Below are 23,451 nucleotides of genomic sequence, written 5' to 3' on the forward strand. Positions count from 1 at the left end.
ACCCACCCCCTCTATTACCCCCACCCAATAAAGTTGACCCTTTTCTACGCCACAGAATTCATTCATAAATGCCAAAAGTATGCAGAGAGAATTTCCCAGTGCTTCAATCCGTTTCAATCGCTTTCAATCCGTTTCAATTGGCTTTCAATCGAGCGCCGAGAGCGCTTCAATCGTGGTGAGTTTGCCAAGCACACCCCCCATTGGGCAGCCCACACACACACACAGAAGTTAGAAAAAAAGAAGCAAAACGAAGTGAAAAGCGCCCGCCAACAAAAAGCAAAATAAAATGTGGCCCAGCAACAACAAAAATCACAGTTGTCTGATTCGTTCGCGAGAACGCAGACCACCCACCCCCCGGCCGCCCACTAAAAAACACCAACCACCCACAGGGGCGCCCACCCCCGCCCACCCAAAAACAACGACGATTCGCCAAAGGAGCATCTTCGGAATCGCTCGGCAATCGCGTTCAGTCGCATTCAGTCGCACGCGACTTTAGTCGCCTCGTTTTCGGTGGCCTCAGTACTTCGACGACTTTCGGTTCGTGCGGTTCACTTGGGGTCCTTCGATCCTGGTCAGAAAAAAACATCCAGAATATTCTGAAACCTGAACTGAATCGCGAGTGTTTTGCCGCCAAGTGTTGCATTCGTGCTGCAAGTGAATAAATATGATGCTAAAACATGAGTGTTTCGAGTGCTGAGCTAAATTCTCCTTAAAAGTTGGTTATTGCTCTAGGTCAATTTACAGAAAATTAAGAAAAATTACTTTAGACTAGATTGTTTTTAAAATGCTTTGTATAGGGATGAGAATTATCAGCTTAAGTATCTAAATAAGTCTCAGTTTTTTTTAAAAACTATTACTAAAATATTACATACAATCAAAATGATTATAAAGATATCTAGAAAACCTTGTTTATCAGTTTAAGTATCAAAGAAAGTCTCAGTGTTTCTTTAAAAAATATTTTTTAAAAATTACATACTACCAAAATTAGTATAAATATATCTAGAAAACAATGTTTATCAGCTTAAGTATCAAAAAAAGTCTCAGTGTTTTTTTAAAAACTAGATCTAAAACATTACATACAACCAAGATCAAAATAATGTTATCTAGAAAACCCTGTTTATCAGCTTAAGTATCAAAAAAAGTCTAAGTGTTTCTTTAAAACCCATTTCTAAAAAATGACATACAACCACAATAAGTTACCCAAATCATTTTCCAATCTCTCTTTGCGATATTATCCTCCAAAAGAATTCAAAAACAATTCGACAGAATTTTCGGTTAGATCAACAACAAGTTGAAATCGCTCGCGTGCCAAGTTGCGCGCGTTTTTAGCCGCTTGTTGGCAATTTAGCCGCGACTTTGGCGACATTTGACGTTAGCTGCGTGTTCACTGTAATTATATTTAAAATAAAAACAAAAGCCAAGTTATTTATGAAGCAACAACAATTGAGCCACCCTCGGCGGTCAATGGTCGTCACATGATTTGCTTTTTGCCCATGCTTTTCTGCTTTCCTGCTTTTGCTTTTTGCTTTTCTAACTGCAATGCGTGTGGCTGATGTTGCCGAATGTGTATGCTGAAATTTGCCTACAAATGTGTCTGGGCCGGCACTCCATGCTGTTTATTGCGGGTTCGAGTGGCGGACAGGAGTGCACCGGTTTAGGCCCGCCAAACAATTGCATATTTTATGTTTCACGGCTGCCCGGCTGTAATTTAAAGTTCATTGATATCCATAAAGCCCAGGGCAAACGCCTGTCCTTTTGCCCCATGCAAATCCGCTGTCTGTTGCCCATTTGTTGCAAATATGTTGCAGCGATTTCGCCATGCCCCGGATATATAATACAACCCCTAACCATCACCCAGTAATTTCCCGCAGGACGGTCTGTTTTCGATTTATGGCGTTTCTCTATCATTTGCATTTTACATATAATTTCTGATCAGTTGTTATCTGCTTGATTGTGATTTCAGTTGGGCCAAAAACCAAATGGTGTGTGCAGGTGATGGTCGAAAATATATTATGGAAATTAAAACATGTTGACTTAAGTCTGCTCGACTTAAATCCCTTAATCCAAATACACACAACCCCCAACCAACCGAAAATATCAATTGCAAATTGCCCATAAAAATAGTTCTTCTTTGGGGATTCCAATTTCAAATTGTTTGGCGAAACCCTTCCTCGTCAGCTTGACATAATGGCCAGCATGTTAGGAGCCATTGTTGTTGCTGTTGTTAATAACAAGCGATAATAATCAACTTCCGTGCTGGAAAAAAGGAGGAGAAAATTCTGAAAATTCGAGCGAAATTCTGCTTACCTCAAGGCGCCGTCAGCTGAACAGTTTGAGTTATGCAAATTTTATGCAGGGTCCGTTAGCTGGGCTTTCCCCTTCTCGGCTGGATTAAAAAATGGAAAGCTAGACGGCAAATAAGTTTGAAAAATGTCGAAGTGGCATCGCGATAGAGGTGGAAATTTATCACGTGTTAATTAATATTTGCCTGTGAAATTGAATTTAGGTTGTTAGTGTGTAGCCTAAGAGGTTTGGCGTATTCGTTGTACTTTTATATACGGGCACACTTTTTGCATCATTGTTATTTTAAGGAAATAACAAATTTGGGTCTTGAAAATTTGCTATATCTAAGCAGTTGATTAATAAATATGTGCCCTGGAAATTGAATGTAGGCTGTATACTGGATAGATTAAGAGATTTGGCATATGCATTTTACTTTTATATGGGCACACTTTTTTCATCATTGTTATTTTAAGGAAAAAAAACATAACGCCACACAATACAAAAAGCTGGGTGTTGAAAATTTGTTATATTTTAGCAGCTGATTAATAAATATGTGCCGTGGAATTTGAATGTAGGCTGTAAACTGTATAGCTTAGGAGGTTTGGCGTATGCATTTTACTTTTATATGGGCACACTTTTTTCATCATTGCTATTTTAAAGAAAATCCTTTTTCTACATTAATATTTGCCTTGAAAATTGAATTTAGTGTCTTTAGTGAATACCTTAAGAGTCTTGGCGTTTGCATTTCAATTTTTAGTGTCATACATTTTTTTTCATTGTTATATTATAGAAAAAATCTATTACGACCCACAATACAAATAGCTGGGGCAGTTTGGGTGCTAAAAATTTGCTATAATTCAGCAGCTGATTATACACATTGGAGCTTCGGGGAGAAGGGCCCTGTGCATGACCGAAACCATAAAAATAATATATGACTCGGACGCCACAAAGTTGCCATGAGTACCTCTTATTATTTGTCATAAATAAAGTTGAGCCAGGAAGACTTTGACTATGTAAAGCAAATTGGAGCTTAAGTACATAATAAAGTTTTCTATAAATTTAAGCACTTAAACGATCTGTTGAAGATTTTAGGATAAGCATTTCTATAAAGATGTTGTACTACAAATTTATCGTCAGTGTTTTGCTTGTTTGACAAGTATTAGCTAGAAAAACCACAAAACAATTTGCCTAATCCACAATACAAATTTTAATATTTGCAAAATTATGAAATACAATGCAAAATAAATTACCTTTAATGTTTTTTGGAAAGCAAAAATATCATTTGTTATAATTAAATTTAAGCACCAATTGCCCGTCTATTAGAAATTTGATACTCCCTGGCAGTTTCTGAAATTGATCATCCTAAAATTAGTTTCCCGGAATCTTGTCAATAAAAAACGTGAATGTGTATTCAGCATGGGAAAACCCCAAGACATTTTATTTGGGACATTTAGAATTCTAATTTAATCTAATCTAATACATGTTTATGGAAAAATTATCGAAAGTAGAAAAGGTTTTATGTGTTAGTCAAATATTTGTTATCATATTCAAATTTTTTTACGGTGCTCAAAAAGTGTTTAATATTTAAAATTAAAAAACCTTAACGTAAGTTAATTGTTGTTATATGTAGATAGTCTGAGCAAAACTCAAAATTATAGTGACGACGAACATTTGAATTTTGCATTAGATGTAATTTCACTTAATATGGGGCTACACAGTAATCTCATCGGTTGGAAGTTGTTTGGAATTCTTATGTTCTATTATTTACACAAACAAAAACTGTTTTTAAAACAAATGAATTCTATTATTAAGCAAATGTTATCTAGTTAATAATGTAATATGCATTAATATAAATGTGCACCTTCTTAATTATAATTTTACTTCCCTCAGCTTTTGTTGACACTTTACCCCATGATCGTTTTTGATTATCAATGTTTGATTAGCAATGATCATAGTCAATGCAAAGAGCGACTTTCGACACACTCGCCTCGATATGGCTTCGGTTTGTGGTCAGGCTATGGGTCTGAAGGCCCAGCCATCACCTGTCCGTATTCTTGTCCGTATCCCTGTCCGTATCTCTGCCCCTGCCCCTGACTTCGACTCCTGACATGGCCCGCATGCTCTAAATTATTAATAATATTGCCATGCCCATTTGCTAGACATTTTTAGTGCCTACCGCCGTTCCTGGCCCATTCCCCGCCCCCTTAACCATTTGCAGTGCTGTCGCTTGCCAGTTGTCTTTTGTAGTCTACTTTTCTGGGCATGCAATGCGGATTTAAATGGCTGTGTGTGTCCGTATGTATGACAAAGGACACATACCACACATGCCGGCAACTTTGCTTTCAATTGCGCTAAATTATGAAAAAATCAATACGAACTCAAAGGGAGGGGGGACAAGGAATTTTAATGAAATGTCAGTTTAAAATGGTTCCTGTCAGTTTGCGGGCGCCAGAAAGTAGGCTTTTATTTTTCCAAGCCAAAGTTCGTTTGCATGTAGAGCCAGAGCCTCATGGCCGAGACAGCTGGAAAGTTAATCAAGGTTCCCCAATCATAAGGGCGGAATTTGAAAGATATTGATATCTGAGTTTGACTCTTTTTTTATTTTTGGGCCAGCTGCCGTTCTAAGCTTTATATAAAAATAGTTTGTAGGCAAAGTTTAGGTTCATCAGTGGATCAATATTAACTGAAGACAGGGAAAGTTTCTTTAGTGCGAAATAAATGAATAAATAGATAGTTCCTAAGAATATGTTCTTAGTGTAATCGCTACATTTAAGGCTGCAGCTATATATAAATCGTAGAAACTATTGAGTTTGAGAAGAGAGTTAAAAAAAGAACAACCACACTTGTCATTATCAAATAACAAAGCTAAACGGGATTTATTTGAATAAGACTGGAAATTTCAAATTTATAAAAACCTAACATATATTCTCCATTTTCAAGTTCTTTTTTTGCTGAACTGCCCAGTGTGTAACCATTTGGAATTATTAAACAAGGAAGCTACTGCATATAAGTACAGTATATTGCTAAATAAAAAGCACATCAATATTCTAAAAACAAATTAACAAAAAAATTTAAAAAAAAATGTAAGCTAATACAAATGGTTGGTTTTCACTAGACTTTTAATTCGTGTTGTATTTTTGCTGGTTAAATAAAAATAATATTCCTTTTCAATTTTATTTGAAATTCTGGATAAATAAAGTATGTTCATGTGAACAGATGCATAGTGAAACGAAAATTGTTTGATTTGACTTCAATAATATTAAGATACATTTAGATTTTAGGGATCATTTAACTAGGCAAAAATTGATAAGAATTATAGTAAGTGTCCAGACCCATTTGTTGAGCAAAAACCCTGCCATTCATGACCCAATAAACCCTGATCGCCAAATGCTGATTACAACTGCATTGGCGAGCCTTGGCCCGCACAAGTTTTGTCGCCCATGTCACTCAGGAGGTGAACTTAACTCAACTCCGGCATAAAGCACAACTATTTCAGACCCACCAGAGGTTCGCAAGGATGCACATGCCCGATTTGATGCTTTATTTACGAGCTCACTGCGATGCGGCTGCCAGCGAAACATTTCATTTCCGTTCCGTAAACAGTTTTGCCCCGCCGGCCACGTTTAAAAGCCGTGAAACAAAACGATGTGAGCCGGGCCAAAATGAAATGAGCAGAGAGGCAGAGCATGCAACACCTTTTGGCCAGAAGATAGTTGCCGCTTGGTAGTTAATTTCTGGCAGCTGTTCGCCTGCAGAATTTACACAGCCGAAACACGCAAAATAAGCCGAGAGCGTGGAGAAGGAAAATATATGTTGAGTTCGCCTCGATTCGAATGGCGAAAGTACTGAAGGATATAGAAGGATACGGAAGGATACGTCCGGAGAGGAAGGACGTTGGCCCTACGGCTCTCTGCTTTAAACTTGAAACTTTTTAATTTGGCGTATTTTTCGACCGGCATCGCGATTATTGTTTGCCATTGTTTCGTAGTTTTGATTCTGTTTTCAAGTACTTTTTTTGTTGAACTTTGCCCTGTTGCCTGTGTTTACACGCATAAATAGCAGCAGCAATGGCCAGAAGTTGATGCCATTAGAGGCGCGCTAATGACTGCCAATTACGAGGCGCGCGGATATTGCCCACTCAACCCATCGCCATAATTTCCAGGGGTTACAGGTGCTGGTGGGGATTATCTGAAAGTGGAAGAGCAGAAATTGGAGACCTTGTTTGTGTTTTACACCCCATTTACGCAAATGTAGTTTTTTATGAGTTCTTGATACCTGACATAATAAGAACAGGAGTTCAAAATATACATGTTAATATTCATAAGGATTCAATAATTATAATTTACTATAAATGCTTGGTGATTCCAAAGCAAGTCCTTATATGGAAATACCAATATAGTCTTGCCATTAATCAATAATTGCTTAAATTAAAGTTTATACTTTGTAGTACATAGTTTATATTATAAGCAAAATTGATAGAAAAACTCTGGCCCTGTCTAACCTGATTTCTTTCAAACAGCTCTACAAGTGATTATCCCTTAAGATAACTCAATGGTTTCCGGTCACTAACAAACTCAATCAAAGAAAGTGAAACAAACATATCCAAAATGCAAACAAACTCTACTCAATACCGTGCCCAAGCATGTGCGATAAATGTAATACTCCTCCTAATCCTGATGGGTCAGCAATGCAATCCCCAGAGAGTGGAGGTGCCAGCTGAAGTAATCGGTAAGTCAATTTAATGGAGCTTGAATGAAGAGCGATTGGGGAACGCAAAACCTAATGAAATGGCCTATAACAGCAGCTTGTGGTGTGTTATCGGGGAGATATTTGTATTTTGATAATTCCCTAAGAGAAAGTCCTAATTCGGTTAAATTAAAAATAAATTTGCACTTAAAATAATATATTACATAATATATTTTTGACATTTATGATATAGTAATCGAATTTCAAGATGTAGACTTTTCAAAGACTTCCTAAACAAGTCAAAGGGTTTTATATGTAATAAATTTAATTGATTTTTTCTTTTTTTATTGGTTTTTTGTGTGTTTTACAAAAGCTCTAGACATTTGCCATAATAATTATTATAATAGAAATTTTGGTAATATGATAAACTGCCGGAAATTTAATTTTAAATATACTGATTTATTTATAAAAATGTTAAATTTCTACTTACATTAAATTAATCATATTAAATTGTCAAGTTCTTTTGAAAAAAGGTCTAGACATTAACAATAATAATTATTATAAAAGGAATTTTGGTACTATGGTAAACTGCCGGATATTTAATGTAAAATTAATTTAAATAAATTAATTATAACTAAAATTTATTAAATAAAATTGTCAAGTTATTTTTAAAACGAATTGAGTATTTTCTGACTAAATAATGTACGTATTAACTTCACATTGTTGTATGTAAAATAAACCTTTTAAATTAGTCTAGTTTAGTAATTTACTTTTTGTTTTTATTTAGTCACAAAGGTTTAGTTTCGGCAAACCGCGCTGACCGACATTTTGGGATAACCAGAAAATAGTTATATGGAAACACCCTAACCAAATGTTTGGTCTGCCAAATCACTATTTAAGCTATCAATTTGCATTATATTCCAATTATTTGCCAATCAAGCATGGCCACACCCTCTCACTTCGCATATATCCCTTGACTTTATTGCAGTTGATCCCAAATTTAGTTCTCCAATTGTGAATATGACAGCGCCCGTGGGACGTGATGCCTTCCTCACATGCGTCGTTCAGGACCTGGGTCCGTACAAGGTGAGTTTTTGGGGATGTGGGGCAGGGCAATCCGTTGATAACCGAACTTAAATTAGCAAATCAGCTTGGCAGTGCTTCCGCCATACATATCTACCCCAAAACATCCTCTTCGCTGCCAGCCGTGGGCTCAATTACACACTCAATAAGCAGCCACAAAACCGAAACCGGCCGCATTAATATTCATTAACATTTCACCATCCCCGGACACGGGGCGTGTAATCTCAAAGACCAAATCTCGACACCCAAAAGCGGGCAACAAGAGTTGAATGGCAGTCGGAATGAAAGTGAAAATAAAAACATAAATAGGGATATGCCGGGGCTTACTGGATGACAAAAGCGAAAATCACATAAAAAGTAATTGAAATATGAATGAGGACGTGTTAAGCGAGTCCTGGTCCTCATCCAAGTCCTTCCCCCAGTGTTTCCTGCTTTTATTTGTGTTTGCATTTGCATTCGTTTGTCTCGTTTGGGGGAGCAAGTGTATCTGTATCTGTGTATCTGTATCCCTATATCCTTGTATCCAGGGCTCTCCGGCAGGTAGATCTCCATTGAAGTGAAAAGCTTTGTCGGGGTTGGCAAACCCAGTTCCGGATCCGGGTCTGTTTGGGGGAGAGCTATGGGATAGCTGGGTATATAGAAGGGGACTTGCACACCCCCCAATTCAGTGCCGTGCACAATTAAGCAATGTTCCGCTCAAAGATAATTGAGCAGGCACTTGGGTGTAATTACTTACTTTATGCTGACAGCCTGCTGGGACCCAAAACAAACCCAAAATTCAGTTTAATCGAAAATAATTCATTAGCCTTCGATTGAGACGTCTGGATATTAGCCAGTATTTTATTTATTTATGTGCATACTTAAATATGCGCTTTCACAAATAAGTCAAATAGCTTCACGTGTTGACATGTCGACGGGGTCAAATGGAATGGAAAGGGCCCAGCTGTGATTCCTCATTTTCACATGCAAAGGTCGACGGAGTAAAGGGTTGGACTTCCCCTCACCCATATTCAAAATATTTCAGCTTTTTAGCTTACAAGCTGCGTGCTTTATCGCATAATAATTTACCTGGGTAATTGTACAATTACGAGCTCCTCCATGGAACTGTTTGGCCAGTGTGTGCGTGTGGGTACAAATTTCTTGAATAGTTCTGGGAATAGATTTTTTGTGTATAATTGAACAGCGTTGCATGCTCGTTATGTTCAATTTGGTAGTGGGATTCATGATGACGAAAATCTAGGAATGTGATAACAGTTGGGAATTTATATTATATATATTTCAATAAACAGACATCATGCAGAAATGTTTCAAAAATCATGATATAATATGTTTTATATGCGCTCAGCTCTGCCTCAAAGAGTCTCTACACTTTAAAAATTAGTTAACTAATTAACATAAAGAATTATTTTCTACATAGACACAAAAAATAAGATCAATATCAATTTAATATTACGAAAGAATATTTCCATTTCTATTTGTGTATCGCAAAAATGTTAGTTTATCTTTAGAAAGTAATGTTTAGTATTGCTTCTTTTTTCTTATGTGAGTCAAAAGGATATATATATATTTTTATCTGAAAGGTTGGCAAAAATAATAATAAAGGAGAATTTTGTTTATAAACCATGTACATAGTTTAAAGTTATCCTTAAATTAAAAAAAGGCATCGCCATATCTTTGCTTCTGTTAAATAGATTATTTTTTTTATTTTTTTTTAAATCCTATACAAGTGGTATAATATCGTGATAAAAATGTGAAACCTTTTTGAGACCATAAAGAAAATCTCGATACGATTCACAAAGAATCACTCATATCAAACCAATAATTAATAGTCAACTTTATATAATAATGTTTTATATAACTTGTAATATCGAGCTTTTTTATATTAACAGTATTAAATTGATATGAAATTTACAAAGATTTGTGTTCAATAAACATTAATTTTATAGCAACCCCTGTAAAGATAAACACTGGCTTAAAAATATTGTATTTGCAGATGCAGCTTACAACTTTTCAGGAACCGTTTTCAGTTTTTAAATTACCCAATCTTCTTTATAACAGGTGGCGTGGCTGCGGGTCGACACCCAAACAATCCTGACTATACAAAATCATGTTATAACGAAAAACCAACGCATTGGCATCGCGAACTCTGAACACAAAACCTGGACAATGCGCATTAAGGACATTAAAGAGTCGGACAAAGGATGGTACGTACATTAAGTGAATTCACCGATTCGTCATGATAATTGGGAATATTTCAGGTACATGTGCCAAATCAACACGGACCCAATGAAAAGCCAAATGGGCTACCTTGATGTTGTGGGTAAGTTGTGAGGGGGGTGGGCCAAATTGCCAGAGGTTTATTTTTTGCTCATTACGTTTCGGTGGCCAAACAATCATACGCCTCGTTGCCGGGACTGGTTCACCCATTGTTCGAACCGTATTTCGCGAAACAGAAATATTAAAAAATTAAATGCAAAAAGAAGAAATAAGCAGAACAAAACGTTGGCCGAGTATGGGAGTCCGAGGCTTATTAAGTACCGCTGGCTAATATGCGAGGACCCAGGGAGCCAGGGAACCAGGAAACCAGGAACTCGGGGACCCAGCAACTCTGCAAACAGAGTTCCCCAGTTCCCCATAGGCGACTTTCCATTGCGAGTGCTTAAACATGTTTAACCGTCCACTGAACCGCAGAAATTGTTGATTTTGAATTAAAACGGCAACGCGGCGGCGGCGAGAGGCATCGTAAGAAATACTCCCGGCCTATGAAGTGTTCACCGGGCACATTTGGGCTGTCCATTTGCGGTCGGGCTTGCCCCCATTCCGACGTATCCCCCCTCGCAGCCAAACCCACTCAACTGCCTAAATACCTCTCGCTGGCAAATCTAAATCAAAGCGCTAAATATTTTAGCCACCATTGCAGTCGGCGCGGCATTCACCGGCAAACACGAAAAAGTATAATCAACTGTGTGTATTTGCACTGGATAATCAGCGGGCGGTGTACAGTGGGCCAAAGTGCATTGAATAGGGAAAACTTTAACAACCAAAAAATATAAAAATCTAATAAATATCAGTAGTAGTGGAACAAAAATAAAAATAGAATTGGAAATTTTAGAAATCAAAATTGGCAACATTTTAAAATAAATAAGTATTCAGGTCCCTTTGGAAATATAACACTTAAGTTTCTACTAACTGAACGGATTTACTTAAAAAAGTCATGCAGGCTATAGAAAATAGAGGTATTTATACATTCAATCAGAACATACATACAGAACAAGATATACATACATACATACAGAACAAGATATGCTATGGGTTGCTATAGCTTCTTAAAATAAATTCAGTCTGTTAATGGAAATTTAAGCTAGTGTCATATGGCCATAACCTATGTTAATAATGTTGGTAAAAATAAATTCGGACATATTCAAGGGTCAGCACTTTTTTAAAATTTTAAAAATCCATTATAGGTCTTTAAATTAATCCAGTCTGTTGGTGGAAACTAAAGCTAGTGCCATATGGCCATAATATATCATATTATCATAATACTGATAGTAAAATTAAATCCGCACAAAGTCACAATTTTTTTTTTACTTTTCAAAATCTTAGCAAATAAAAAGAATATTTTAATATAAATATTATAAATATATTTTAGTATAAAACAGATAAATGCAATCATTTTAAATTATACAAAAGAAAGCATTCTTTTATAGTGTTTGATTAGACCAGGAATTTTTTTAAAGTTCCCGCAGTACTGACACCACTGTAACCCGCTTGAAATGGTTGCGAGGGAAAATCCAGAGGAGCCGGGAAATCGGCCACGGAAACGTTCGAGTTTCGAACAAGTGGAGGGTGGATTGTGGACGGTGGTCGCTGATGATTTTCGTGACCGAGTGCAGTTAAATAGTCGACGACAAACCGTGGCGGAAGCGGCACAGCTCTCACCTTTTTGGATTTCCAATGGCTCCCCCCTCTTGTCCACCGTATTCTTTCCACACATCCACGTGCACGCATTCAGGATGTGCACATAGGACTACTGGCTACCGGCTTTTGGGAAATTTAAGCAGATAAAATATTCATATCCAAATATACACAAATTTCAGTCTTTTTCCAACTGAAAGTTAAACCATTCAAATCGTGCATACCATCTTAAAGTAGACCAACAACGCCGGTTTCACTTACCTGGGACCCACCTTGTTTTCCAACCGCTCAGTAAGGATTTCGAGATCCCAGAACCACCACCACCACCAGTCCTGTACAATTTCTAGGGCTGCAATTTTCCCGCTCCCAGGCTAACCTTGGCCACTTAATGACCATCCAGTGGTCAACGGCCAGCACACCGACTGACTCACTCGCTGGCGGGCTTAACAAGCTGTTTGTCAACACCAGCACATTTTTTGGTCATTTACCGACCACATAATTGCGGGATATTATATGCATACAATCCAGGGACCAGCCCTCGTCCTGGTATTATTACGTTTTCACGGTTCATAGGTTTTCCGCTGTGGGTGTCCGTCCGCTTTTCTGTCCGTTGTCCGTTGTCCGTTGTCCGTTGTCCGTTGTCCGCCGTCCGTTGTCCGCTGTCCTTACCGCAGCGACGGTTGTAATAATTTGTGTGTTTCGGGACATGTGAAAAGTTTGTCCTTAAAACAAAGCCAAATGCGAGGAGTGGGGACTGCCCATATCGCCAGAGGGTCGAGTGCAGGCGGGAATATCCGTTGGTGGCGGACGCGAATGAATCACTGCCTCTGGCCACCCAAAGGACCTGCCATCCGAACAATCCGAGCTAATTATTTAAATGAAGAATCACAAATTTAAATTATTTAAAATAATGGCAGTTCATTTTTAAATTCCCCCATCTCTTATTTTTCTCTTTACATGTGGATTGCATTATTTTTGCAATGTTTGTTATAAATATTATCTAACCACGACAAACGTCTGGCGACCTCGATGGCAAACCGATGGCTGAATGGTGCTGCTGCTGCTGCTGCTGCTGCTGTTCCTGGCTGCAGTACCGCCGGATATCCTAGATTATCCTACGAGCACGGACATGGTCGTTCGCGAGGGCAGTAACGTGACGCTCAAATGCGCCGCTACCGGTTCGCCAGAGCCGACAATTACATGGCGACGTGAAAGTGGAGTGCCCATCGAGCTGGCCAGCGGAGAAGAGGGTAAGTCGAGGCCCACATTGTGCTGAACGAGTGCAGAGCACTGCCAATAATTTAAGTCTACTCTTTGGGAGGAAATTTTAAAAATGGGGTAATGTTTTCTCTGTAAAAAAAATACTTGTTTCCGAGGCTTAGTGGAAAAAATGGAAAAAATGATATGTTCGGTGACTTTTGACATATTGTCTGATACTCTTCAGAATATCTATTTTTTAATATTTCAGAGCTTCGTATTTTATTTGTGCGATCGGAATATATTGGCAAGCTAGTAGGACAAAAATGATGTCTTCCTTGATTTGTATCGTTTTTTCTTGTCCTCTGAGATATACAATTTTTTAATATTTCAGAATGTCAAGATAAATTTTAGATTTAGGATCAAAAGAAAATCAAATTGTAAAATATGTTTAATATTCCTGAAGCTGGAAGCAAACCTTAAAAATGAAAAATTGTGTTACTAACATTGACTGTTTATATAACTTTAAGGGTATAAAGATTTCGGCTTGCCAAAGCTAACTCCCTTTATTGTTATATATATAAATTGACGTTTTAAAATAAAAAACACACCTGCATAAAATTAAATGACATGTAATATATAAATCTTGGAATATTCCTTTTTGATTTTACTAACACAGAAAAGGTTGTATTCGTTTGGTTGTCCGCATGAATACTGATTCCAGGGTTTTCTTTAAACAAGGACAGATGAGGAATTAATTTGAAAAGAAGAAAAATAATTATTTTAAAAATGTGAGAGCCAGGACAATAGAGCAGATTCATTCAAAGTTGAATAGAAAAATTTTTTTTGCTATTGTAGAACAATAACTTATAAATTTTAAACGAATTAGCGTTGAGGTTATGTGGCACCACTGTATATTACATAGTGTACTAATACTGACGTATATCAGCTTTATATAGAATACATGTACAAATGTAAATTATTATATAATAAACGTAGCTTAACCTGAGAATAAATAAATTACGTAGATCTGTTTTCCACTGGAAACAAATATTTGACCAAAATTCTAGACATAAAGTCTATTAACTGGTTGAGCTTCAACAGTTTTGTTGAATTTAAAATATCTAAAATCTACATAGCTATTTGATTTTCAATCGCTTTTTGATTCCTAACATCAACAATCTTCAGTGAGAGGTTTATAATAAATATTTGTTTTTGTGTAGCCTTTTGGATCTGAAACAGATTTTTATATATTTGTATTTATTTACTCCTATAAAGGAGTACATATGCTCCAAATGGCCAAAAAAGGTTGAAATCATAGAACGAGAGTTTTTGCCAAAATATATTTTGCGTCTGAAGTTCTGACTCTGAACCTACTTATGGGTCATATTAGTTCGACCTTTTCAGATAGTTTTTCTGCTGGTAAAAATTGCCTTTAGCTTTTTTTCAGTTTCTCGCAGTACAACAAGGCCACCCCCTCTTTCCAACCACCCCTCTGATTTGTAAGTACCTTTGCTGTTGCTGTTGTTGCCGACTTCACCGCCTGCATGGGGTTTGCCATCCAACATTTTGGAGTACTTTTACACAAAAAGGCAGCGGCAACCGAGTTGCCCATCAGCAGTTATAGCTGCAGGCTGTCCCTAGGCCGAGTCCTGCCCAAGGCTATCGAGTGGTGGGTGGCAATGGGTTGCGCTGGGTGTAGGGTGGACCCAATTCGTGCCCATGGCACCTGCACCTGCCGACTGCAGTAAGGCCAGCATGCGAGAGCTTGGCCCCCACCTGTTCGCCAGTTCGCCAGTTTGCCAGTTGGCCAGCTTGCCAGTTTGGCTGTTGATGATGATGACGTCTGACTGACAGAATTAGCAAATGGTTTGGGGCGATCGTTGGTGGTGGCGAGCTGGCGGTCGGAGCAGACCAGATTTGCTAATTGGCCTTGAAGTGTTCCCCAGTCGAGAGGAGTTGCCAATTGGAAGTTCTTAATTTGGAAAGTTAGCAGGCCCAAAAAACAGAATTCAATATAATTAAAAAGTGGTTTGTTTGTGAACAACATAATAGTATTACTAGTAATACATTTGGTTAAATAACTTAAACACTATTTATATTAATAACAATAAATTATTTTAAATCGAAGGTCTTAAATTGGAAAATTAGCAGGCCCCAAAAGCAGGTTTCAGTAAAATTAAAAATTGTTTTGCTTGTGAACAGCAGAATATTTTTACTAGTATACATTTGGTCTAATTTATAATAAGACCTTTTAAATATGTTAAATCGAAGTTATCAATTTGGAAATGATGATTAAAATATGGTTTCTCTGTATTAAGCATAATGTTTTTCCGTAATACATTTAAGCACACAATTTTAAAAAAATTATTATAAACTACTTAATCCAAAGCTGCACAAAACATATAATCTGTATTCCATTTTTTTTTTTTAGAATTAAATTCGGCATACAAGCTATTGGGGTAGCAATTTTAAACTTATTTCCTCATTTTATTTATAAAAAGCTTTCCAGTAAGCATACATTGACATTATAAAGGAAATAACAAAAATGTTCCATGGGCTAAAAAAAAACCGAAAGCAAAACATTAACTGGACTCAAATCAAAGGTGCTGCAGAAAAGATCCCCTGAAAACCTAAAAAGCCCCAAAACAGCAAACGTAAAACCGAAAAAAAAACACATACGGCTAAATGAGTGGATGCAAAAAAATCAGCATAAAGAGAACAAAAAGCTCGCAAAATGACCTTTTCGCCGGGGCTTAAATGGCTGCCACCCGATTCAGCCCTTTCTCGGCCAAACGAGTCTGCTTCCTGTCCGGCTAACTGCACTGCCCCTTTCCCATTTCCCATTTTCCATTTCCCCGGCTCCATTCGTGTGTGTTTGTGTTTGGCAAGTCAGAGGGCTAGACAAGATTGGAAGTCGGGGGGTGCTATAAAGTTTGTCGGTGATGGAGAGTGTATAATTCGAATACGTTCTGGCTTTAAATATTCGTTTGCGTTTCATGCGAGAAACTTGGATTAGGATAAGCCTAATAGAAACTATTTATCTTGCAATTCAAATTTTCTTATCAAGTGTTGTTAAATAATTAAGAATAATTTGTTGATAATATGTAAAATCAGCACGGCTAAATGCTGTATAATTTTAATTATATAACTATTTATTTTTTCATTTTAAAAGGATTAAAATTAAATCACAAATACTCGTTGAATACCATTTCACGACTGACCACATTCTCGCAGTATCTCAGTAAACTATTCTTATAATTTAGTATTCTTAAGTTCTTTCTCAAGTTTGTTTAAAATTTAAAAGTGCTTAATCTTGCTCTGAATAAAAACATTTTTAGAATTTTTAAACCAAAGAGTATTTCCCATTCCTTTTGCACTTTTCTCCATTGTTTTTAGCCCCCTTTTGGCTTTCCTGACCAAAGTTTGTTTCATTTGAAATTTGATTATTTCGTTCCGTGTTCGTCGCTGCTGTGAAATAAAATGAAATCGGGTGAACAGAAGTAAAGTTTTATGCCATGGCGGGGCTCAAACAAAATTACACGTATTTCGTGGCTATTACGTTTAATGACCGCACTGTGAACCCTCGGAACCGCAGAGGAAAAAAAAACTCCAGTTTTGGGTTCGGCTAATAAGCGACTGGGTTGAACTAAAAATGGACCCTGGCTCAAAGGACCAAATCAATAAACGAAAAATCAGCATATTATTATGTGCCACAATTTTACCTAACCATATCAAGCGCAAACTAGCCAGAACTTCCGGTTCCGGTGCACCCAAACAGCAGTCTGTGTCGTCTGTGGTGTTGCCGGCTTAAACCAGCCTCAATGCCGTTTATATAATGCAAACATCGGTTCGACTATGATAACAGGATGTTTTTGTTGGCAACACGAAAATGTCGAGCAGTGCCATAAAAAGTCACCAGCATCTAGTACATATATATTTGGTTGTGTTGCACTCAACTTTTGTTGAATGCACAGCACCAGAGCTCCAGAGCTTAGAAAAATGTTATTACTACTGTAATAATGGAAAAGTTTGGCTCATACTTTTGTTGTTAGGAGGTAATTACAACAGAGTATTTCCGTTTATCCAACAAATAACTTTTTAAGAGGGTATAACTGCCAATGAACGAAGTGCGACACGAATCTTTTGATATACTCAGCATTTAGCGAAAACATAATAAATGGAAATATAAAGAATTTTTAGAAAATGTTGTAGAATGAGAAGCTTACGCAGGACAAAGATTATATATATTTCGATTTCAATATAATATTTTATATGTTTATTTATAAACCGATATAAGAATATTACCTCTGTAAGTAAATTTGATAAACATGACTAATTTGTACTGTACTTTCCTATAACAATTAAAGGAAGGTAAAAAAAAAATATATATATATATTTCTTTTCGCTTCTATAAATATTTCAATTATATTTTCAGTCATGAGCATCGAAGGCACTGACCTAATAATTCCGAACGTTAGACGTCACCATATGGGGGCCTATCTCTGTATAGCTTCCAACGGAGTTCCGCCCTCGGTGAGCAAACGGATAACGCTCATTGTGCACTGTAAGTTTTAAGTAATTCTTGTATCTAAATATATTTAATATACTTAAAAATACTTTTCATTGTATCCCATTGTAGTCCCACCGATGATCACCGTACAAAACCAACTGATTGGAGCTGTGGAGGGAAAGGGCGTTACTTTGGACTGCGAGTCTGAGGCTTTTCCCAAGTCGATTAATTACTGGACCAGAGAACGTGGAGAGATTGTACCACCAGGTGAGATTTTTGTCAGCTACAAATAAAAAATCAGAAAGTAAGCAAAGAGAAAAAATCCTATATTTTAGATAATTAGGTAGTTAAGTATACTTATACACCTATATATGGAAAATTCAGACCAAAATTCCTTGATAATGGTTTCATGATAATGCTCTAAACCAAACTATTTTACTTGCGTAATCGGACCAAAAAAATCATAGATCATTTATTCATTTATTTATCATTTTATTTTATTTTAACAAATTAAAGCTAGTATATAATACTAAAATTAAAATTTGAAAAAGAAGGGGCACTGGAAGCTGAAGTCCTTCGGCCCATATTTATTTATACATATTGTGAGCTTAGGACAAATTTATCTTTTAATTATTTTTGTCATATTTAGCATTTTGATAAAAAGAAAAAAGAGATTTAAGTGTTGGACTCCTTATGTAAATTGTTCTATTTGTACGATTCAGAATGACAACGTGCTCCAAAATTTCCTTAAATGTGTATATCTTTTTTATATCTCTACATAAAAGTAACTCAATATATGCAATCAGCATTTTTAAGCATTTAAAATCACTTTGCTTCAATAAAAAGGGACTTAAATGCTGAAATCCAAGCGTAAATTGTTCTATATATAGTTTCATATAGACTATGCTACAGCATACTTAAAAAGATACTCAACTGTGTATTTAGTTGTGAAGTAAAAATGATCTCTTAGCATAAACTAAACTACATGTTTGTATTGAGCAGCGTCATTTTATTACCCGACACTCAGTGAGTGCTGGGGGACATTTAAAAGGTCGTAAACCGTGACGAGCACATTAGCACATTAGCACTAAGCCCGAAGCCAAATCAGACTTGCGAGCAATCCCTTGGAGGAAAAGTTCGCAGCTTTCCCAGCGGAGCATGCGACTCGCTAACAAACTGATGACCGCCGAGTGCCAGACACACCGAAAAAAAGTTGTTAATTAGCTGATTTAGTCGCGCTGGCACTAACTAACACGGAGATCCTTGCCAGCCAGGACCACAGTCCTGCGGTTTCCCGAATGTCGGCAGGAGAGGTTATGCGATGGCAATGCAATGGCTTGAAGTTGGGGTTGTGCTGTATGTATGCGCAGCCGTTGTCATAACGTGGAAATTAAATTAATTTACAATTTTGTTTCTGGCAGATTTTAATTGACACCAGAAAAACCGAATCAGCCAACCCACTCGGGCCTCCGGTGTGACATGAGTTCGTGCATAAATTTATGCCTGTCAGCAACATTGTTGAAACTTTTGCCCGCCCGTACTTACGGTCGATGTGCGCGTGACATGCATTTAATTATTAAATAACGCAAAATTTCAATTAAATATTAATTAGTTTATTATTTTAATGAAATATTAACTCAGAAATCAAACCCTCACCTCCCTTTTCCTTGCCACGGGGGCACATTTCAGGTGGCAAATACTCTGCAAATGTCACGGAAATGGGTGGATATCGCAATTCGATGCGGCTTCACATAAATCCCCTCACACAGGCCGAATTCGGGGCCTATCGATGCGTGGCAAAGAATTCCCTTGGCGATACGGATGGCACAATTAAGCTGTATAGTAAGTATTTCTAAGAACCAACCCATTATAGTTGAGTTGCGAATTCAGTTGGGTTCCATCATCACCAACAGGAATACCCCCAAATGCCGTCAACTATGTGGAGAACTTTGAGGCCCGGCACAAAGGTGAGTTAAGGAAATGTAATAACATTTCGTCAATACTTAGAAATAATAAAAATAGCTAGGATGGGTAAAGCAAGCGATAGCACTATCGATTTTATCGATGGTTTTCAAATTTATCAAATATCTGTGGCTTGGTTCAACTATCGGTCAGCAAATAATATAGTTGTGGTATTGTTTTAATAAAAATATTAATATTTAAGCACTAAGTTTAAATTATAAAAATATTTTTGTTTTCCTTAGCTTTTATCATATGTATGTAATTTAAATTCTTCGACGATAAACAATTTTCGATAGTTCCGATAGCAACAAGGATGCCCATTATCGAAGTTTTCCCAACTCTATTAAGATATATTCTTAAGATGTAGGAAATTTCTCACTTCGTATACCCTTCTTTTCGAACCTCTTTTGAAAACTGGGGTTACCCAACACCAAAACGTAGGATAAGCGAGACAGAGCGCGAGAAAAGCAAAATTTAATAGCCACTTGGCATAAATTTAAGATGAGCTGGAAATACTCAACTTGGCGGGGCAGGATTCATGGGAAATATAAAGCTGGGCGAAAAAGTAGAAGGCGAGAAAAAAACGCATAAATAATTCATATGCCATGCAAATCCGTTTCAAATCGTCAACGCCACGGATCAGGATTCACCTGGCAGGCAGACGACAAGTGGATGGGGAAGTGGAAGCTGCTGTGGTTGAGGTCAAAGCTAAAAGTTTGGATGGGGGTACGGAACTGAAAGGCAGCAAACAGCGACAGGTCTATTATGAATATGCATCTCAGCGATGCAAATCCTTTTTTGGGCAGTAATTTAAAGATACTCAGATACTGAGCTTCTGTGGTGGCGAGGCCCCTAATAAACTTAACCGCAATTCAATAATTTCTCATTGCACAGGCAAGAAGCGAACGAAAGGCTCGGAGTCCCATCATCCGGCGAGGGCCCAGGAGCACAGTGGCGAGGATACGGAAAATCCGGGAAAAAGAAAAGGTAAGAGACCGGTGGCAAAAAGGAAAGCCGAGAAAGAGAGAGAAAGTGCGGCGAGTGCGGCGTGCCGATTAGGGTTATGGGCCATATTTCAAGCATTTGCCCTGCGGTTTGGGTCCAGCTTAACAGGCCACTTGAGACGGGACGAATGCCATAAAAAAAGGGGACCCAGCTACCCCACTGTTTAACAGATTTTCACACTAATTTGCAAAAAGGGAGAAAGGAAATACCACCGAAAATGTGAGGAGTGACGGCCCACTGAGCAAAGAAGGGAAATCGTAGCATACTTTTTGGGGCCAGGTAGCAGGTAAAAGTTTTCTTTATTCTCTGGTTCTCAGGCAATAATTGTATATCAATAAACACGCTCGGCTTGGCTTTATGGCAATTTAATGATTTGTAAATACTTGGCCACAATCAAATAAATGTTTTCCTGGTCGTTGGTGGCCGAAAGTTGAAATCCCAGTGCTTTGCTTTTTTATCGATTAAATGAGTGGCGAGAGAAGAACTTTATTTTGAGGCTCAATAAATTAGGACCAACAAGGATCGTTGCAATGCTCCAATAACTCTTTAAAGATGGCATTACTTTACTAAAACTTTAAGTACGATTATAGGAAAATAAATAGTAATGAAGGAATAGACATTTTGTGTAAATGTTTTACTACAGTTATAAGTATGAATTAAAATGTTATAATTCGAAATTGAATAATTTATAATAAAATAAATTGATTAAATAATAAATAATTTGAAAAAATAAATAATTTTATAAAAATAATTTGTACTTATTTTAGATTGAAATCAGTTTTGTAAAAACAAATTGCCTTTAACGACTTGAACTTTAATATTATTTATAGGGCCATGACATTATGACACCTGCTTAAGTTTTAATTGACTGAATGTAATTTAAAGAGTCATGCCAGCATTTTTAGAACTCATTTACAGATAGGCATAAATTTATAAATAATCTATTTAGTTAGTCAAAATTGTAGGCAAGCGCAAAATGGTCATAAGGACTATCAGATAAGTAGGGTAACAACTGTTCACACAGACCAGTTTGCGAATATAAGAATTCTATATTTCGTCTTTTGTTATTAGTAAGTGAAAAGTAGTCATGGATCTTAAAGTATTTAAAAAATATTTAAGAACCCAGCATTGAAAATTGGAAAGTGCCTGTGGTTTTGGACTCATACCCACCGCAGGGCGAGCTATTTCCCCGACCTGGCCAGCTAATCAGTTCACTCAAAAGCCTTATCCAATTTCCGCTGGTGCCCCAACCATCCCATTAACATACGAGTGTCTCCGTCTCCGTCTCCATCTCCATTTCCCCAACCCACAGCCGATTTGAGTCTGAGTGCGGAGAGTATCGACAGCATTTACGGATCCTCTGCAGCTGGGACTCGGCGGCAGGACCTCGGCGGTCTGCTCGTCCTGCTCCTGCCAATGGCAGTGGCCCTGGCCATGGTCCTTGCAACGGGCGGAGTGATGAGGCACACTCAGATGACACTGCCGCCACAAACACTGACGCATGTTTGACACAGACGCCGAGTTGACATGGACATGGAGTCGACGCTAAATCTGAACTTGCAGCCGGATCTGGAGCTCCAGTTGGAGCAAAATCTACAGTCTGTGGCAGCACAATGATGATTGAGTTTGTCAATGCCAAACGCTGCTTGGCGCTGATTTATGGCACGTTGCGGCTGCTTTTAGTTAAAGTTTGTCAACGGCGGCATAACATATATCAAAGCCATGGCCCATTGCGCATCTGTAGCCAGTAAGTTAACTAGGCTTCCTAATTCCCAATCGCTGTTGGATTCTAGTTAAGGTTCTAGTTTGGGCTTCAGTGCAAACCTTGTAAAATATCGCAGATTGCACATGTACATAGACTAATTGCAAGGTTTTTGTATAACTCTAGCATGTAAAGAAATGGCAGTTGGCATGGGGTTATGTATTATATAGAGTTTGTATAAACCAGCTGTGGGCATAGGGAGTTATAATACCTTTTCATTTATGTTTATTTAGTTTTCAAAGTCTTCGAAAAAGAAATTATACTTACAAGAGTTAGAAAAAAAATATTAAGGTATACGTAGTTATATCGCAAAACTGCAAACCGAAATAAATATCCGCCAAAAGCTTAACAGCTTTAATGTATAAACACAAAGTATGTATTAATTAGCTCAGCAAATGGCTGTGTTTTCCAAAAACTTTAACCATTAAAAAAGCTAAATTTGATGTTCTTTACCTCGCTTCATTGCTCCTGAAATTTCACATGTTTAACAATGTTTAACTCTTTTTACCAATTTAATCACCGTTCTAAAATTAAAACAAATTTAATGCGATTACTTTTTGGTTTCATTTCAACAAACAATCAATATTAATAAACAACAAAAAAAAAGACAAAACGGAAATCCATTTCAGTTATTTAAAGGTAATATAAAAAGTACTATACAGGCAGTAAATTTAATGCGAAAATTAATCTCACGATTAAATGCGAATAAAGCTCTATTTAATATAGCTAAATGTATATTTCCAGACAAAATTGAATTGTTACAAAAGCAAATTATATCAGTTATGTTTACATTGCTATTATATACACATACATACATTTGTCAAATATCAATATTAATGAATATTTGTAAGCATCACATGTACATGACAGTGTAAGCGAATTGCCGAATCGACAGGAATATTTATAAAATAAATAAAGGTTTAACATTAAAGTGTTAAGTAAAAAATGTCTTTAAAATTTTGGGACTTGGGTAACACAACGGTAAGGCAATAAATGTTACTATTTTAAAAACAAAAACAAATAAGTTTAGTTTTAATCAAAGAAA

General features: G+C 37.1%; 1 protein-coding gene across 2 annotated transcripts; it reads left to right on the plus strand.

Moving 5' to 3' along the window:
• Positions 1–532: 532 nt before the first annotated feature.
• LOC119548459 (limbic system-associated membrane protein) lies at positions 533–23,352 on the plus strand. 2 transcript variants are annotated; one of them, XM_037855727.1, is made up of 12 exons: positions 533–732; positions 6,803–7,011; positions 7,958–8,055; positions 10,111–10,256; positions 10,311–10,372; positions 13,059–13,217; positions 17,603–17,731; positions 17,807–17,944; positions 19,367–19,519; positions 19,591–19,644; positions 20,534–20,626; positions 21,957–23,352. In XM_037855727.1, the coding sequence occupies exons 2-12, from the start codon at positions 6,891–6,893 to the stop codon at positions 22,151–22,153; spliced, it is 1,350 nt and encodes a 449-aa protein (XP_037711655.1). In that variant the 5' UTR covers positions 533–732; positions 6,803–6,890; the 3' UTR covers positions 22,154–23,352. The 2 variants fall into 2 exon arrangements, with proteins under 2 accessions (XP_037711655.1, XP_037711654.1); XM_037855726.1 differs by having other exon boundaries at positions 533–715.
• Positions 23,353–23,451: the final 99 nt, after the last annotated feature.

This window comes from Drosophila subpulchrella, chromosome 2L (genome assembly GCF_014743375.2).
Source record: "Drosophila subpulchrella strain 33 F10 #4 breed RU33 chromosome 2L, RU_Dsub_v1.1 Primary Assembly, whole genome shotgun sequence".
In the NCBI taxonomy this organism is placed as follows: Eukaryota; Metazoa; Arthropoda; class Insecta; order Diptera; family Drosophilidae; genus Drosophila; species Drosophila subpulchrella.

Coding starts and splice junctions, on each gene's coding strand:
- LOC119548459 (XM_037855727.1), top strand. CDS start 6,891: ATGCAAACAAACTCTACTCAATACCGTGCCCAAGCATGTGCGATAAAT. Junction 13,218..17,602: donor GCTGGCCAGCGGAGAAGAGG/GTAAGTCGAGGC, acceptor TTATATTTTCAG/TCATGAGCATCGAAGGCACT. Junction 17,945..19,366: donor TGGAGAGATTGTACCACCAG/GTGAGATTTTTG, acceptor GGCACATTTCAG/GTGGCAAATACTCTGCAAAT.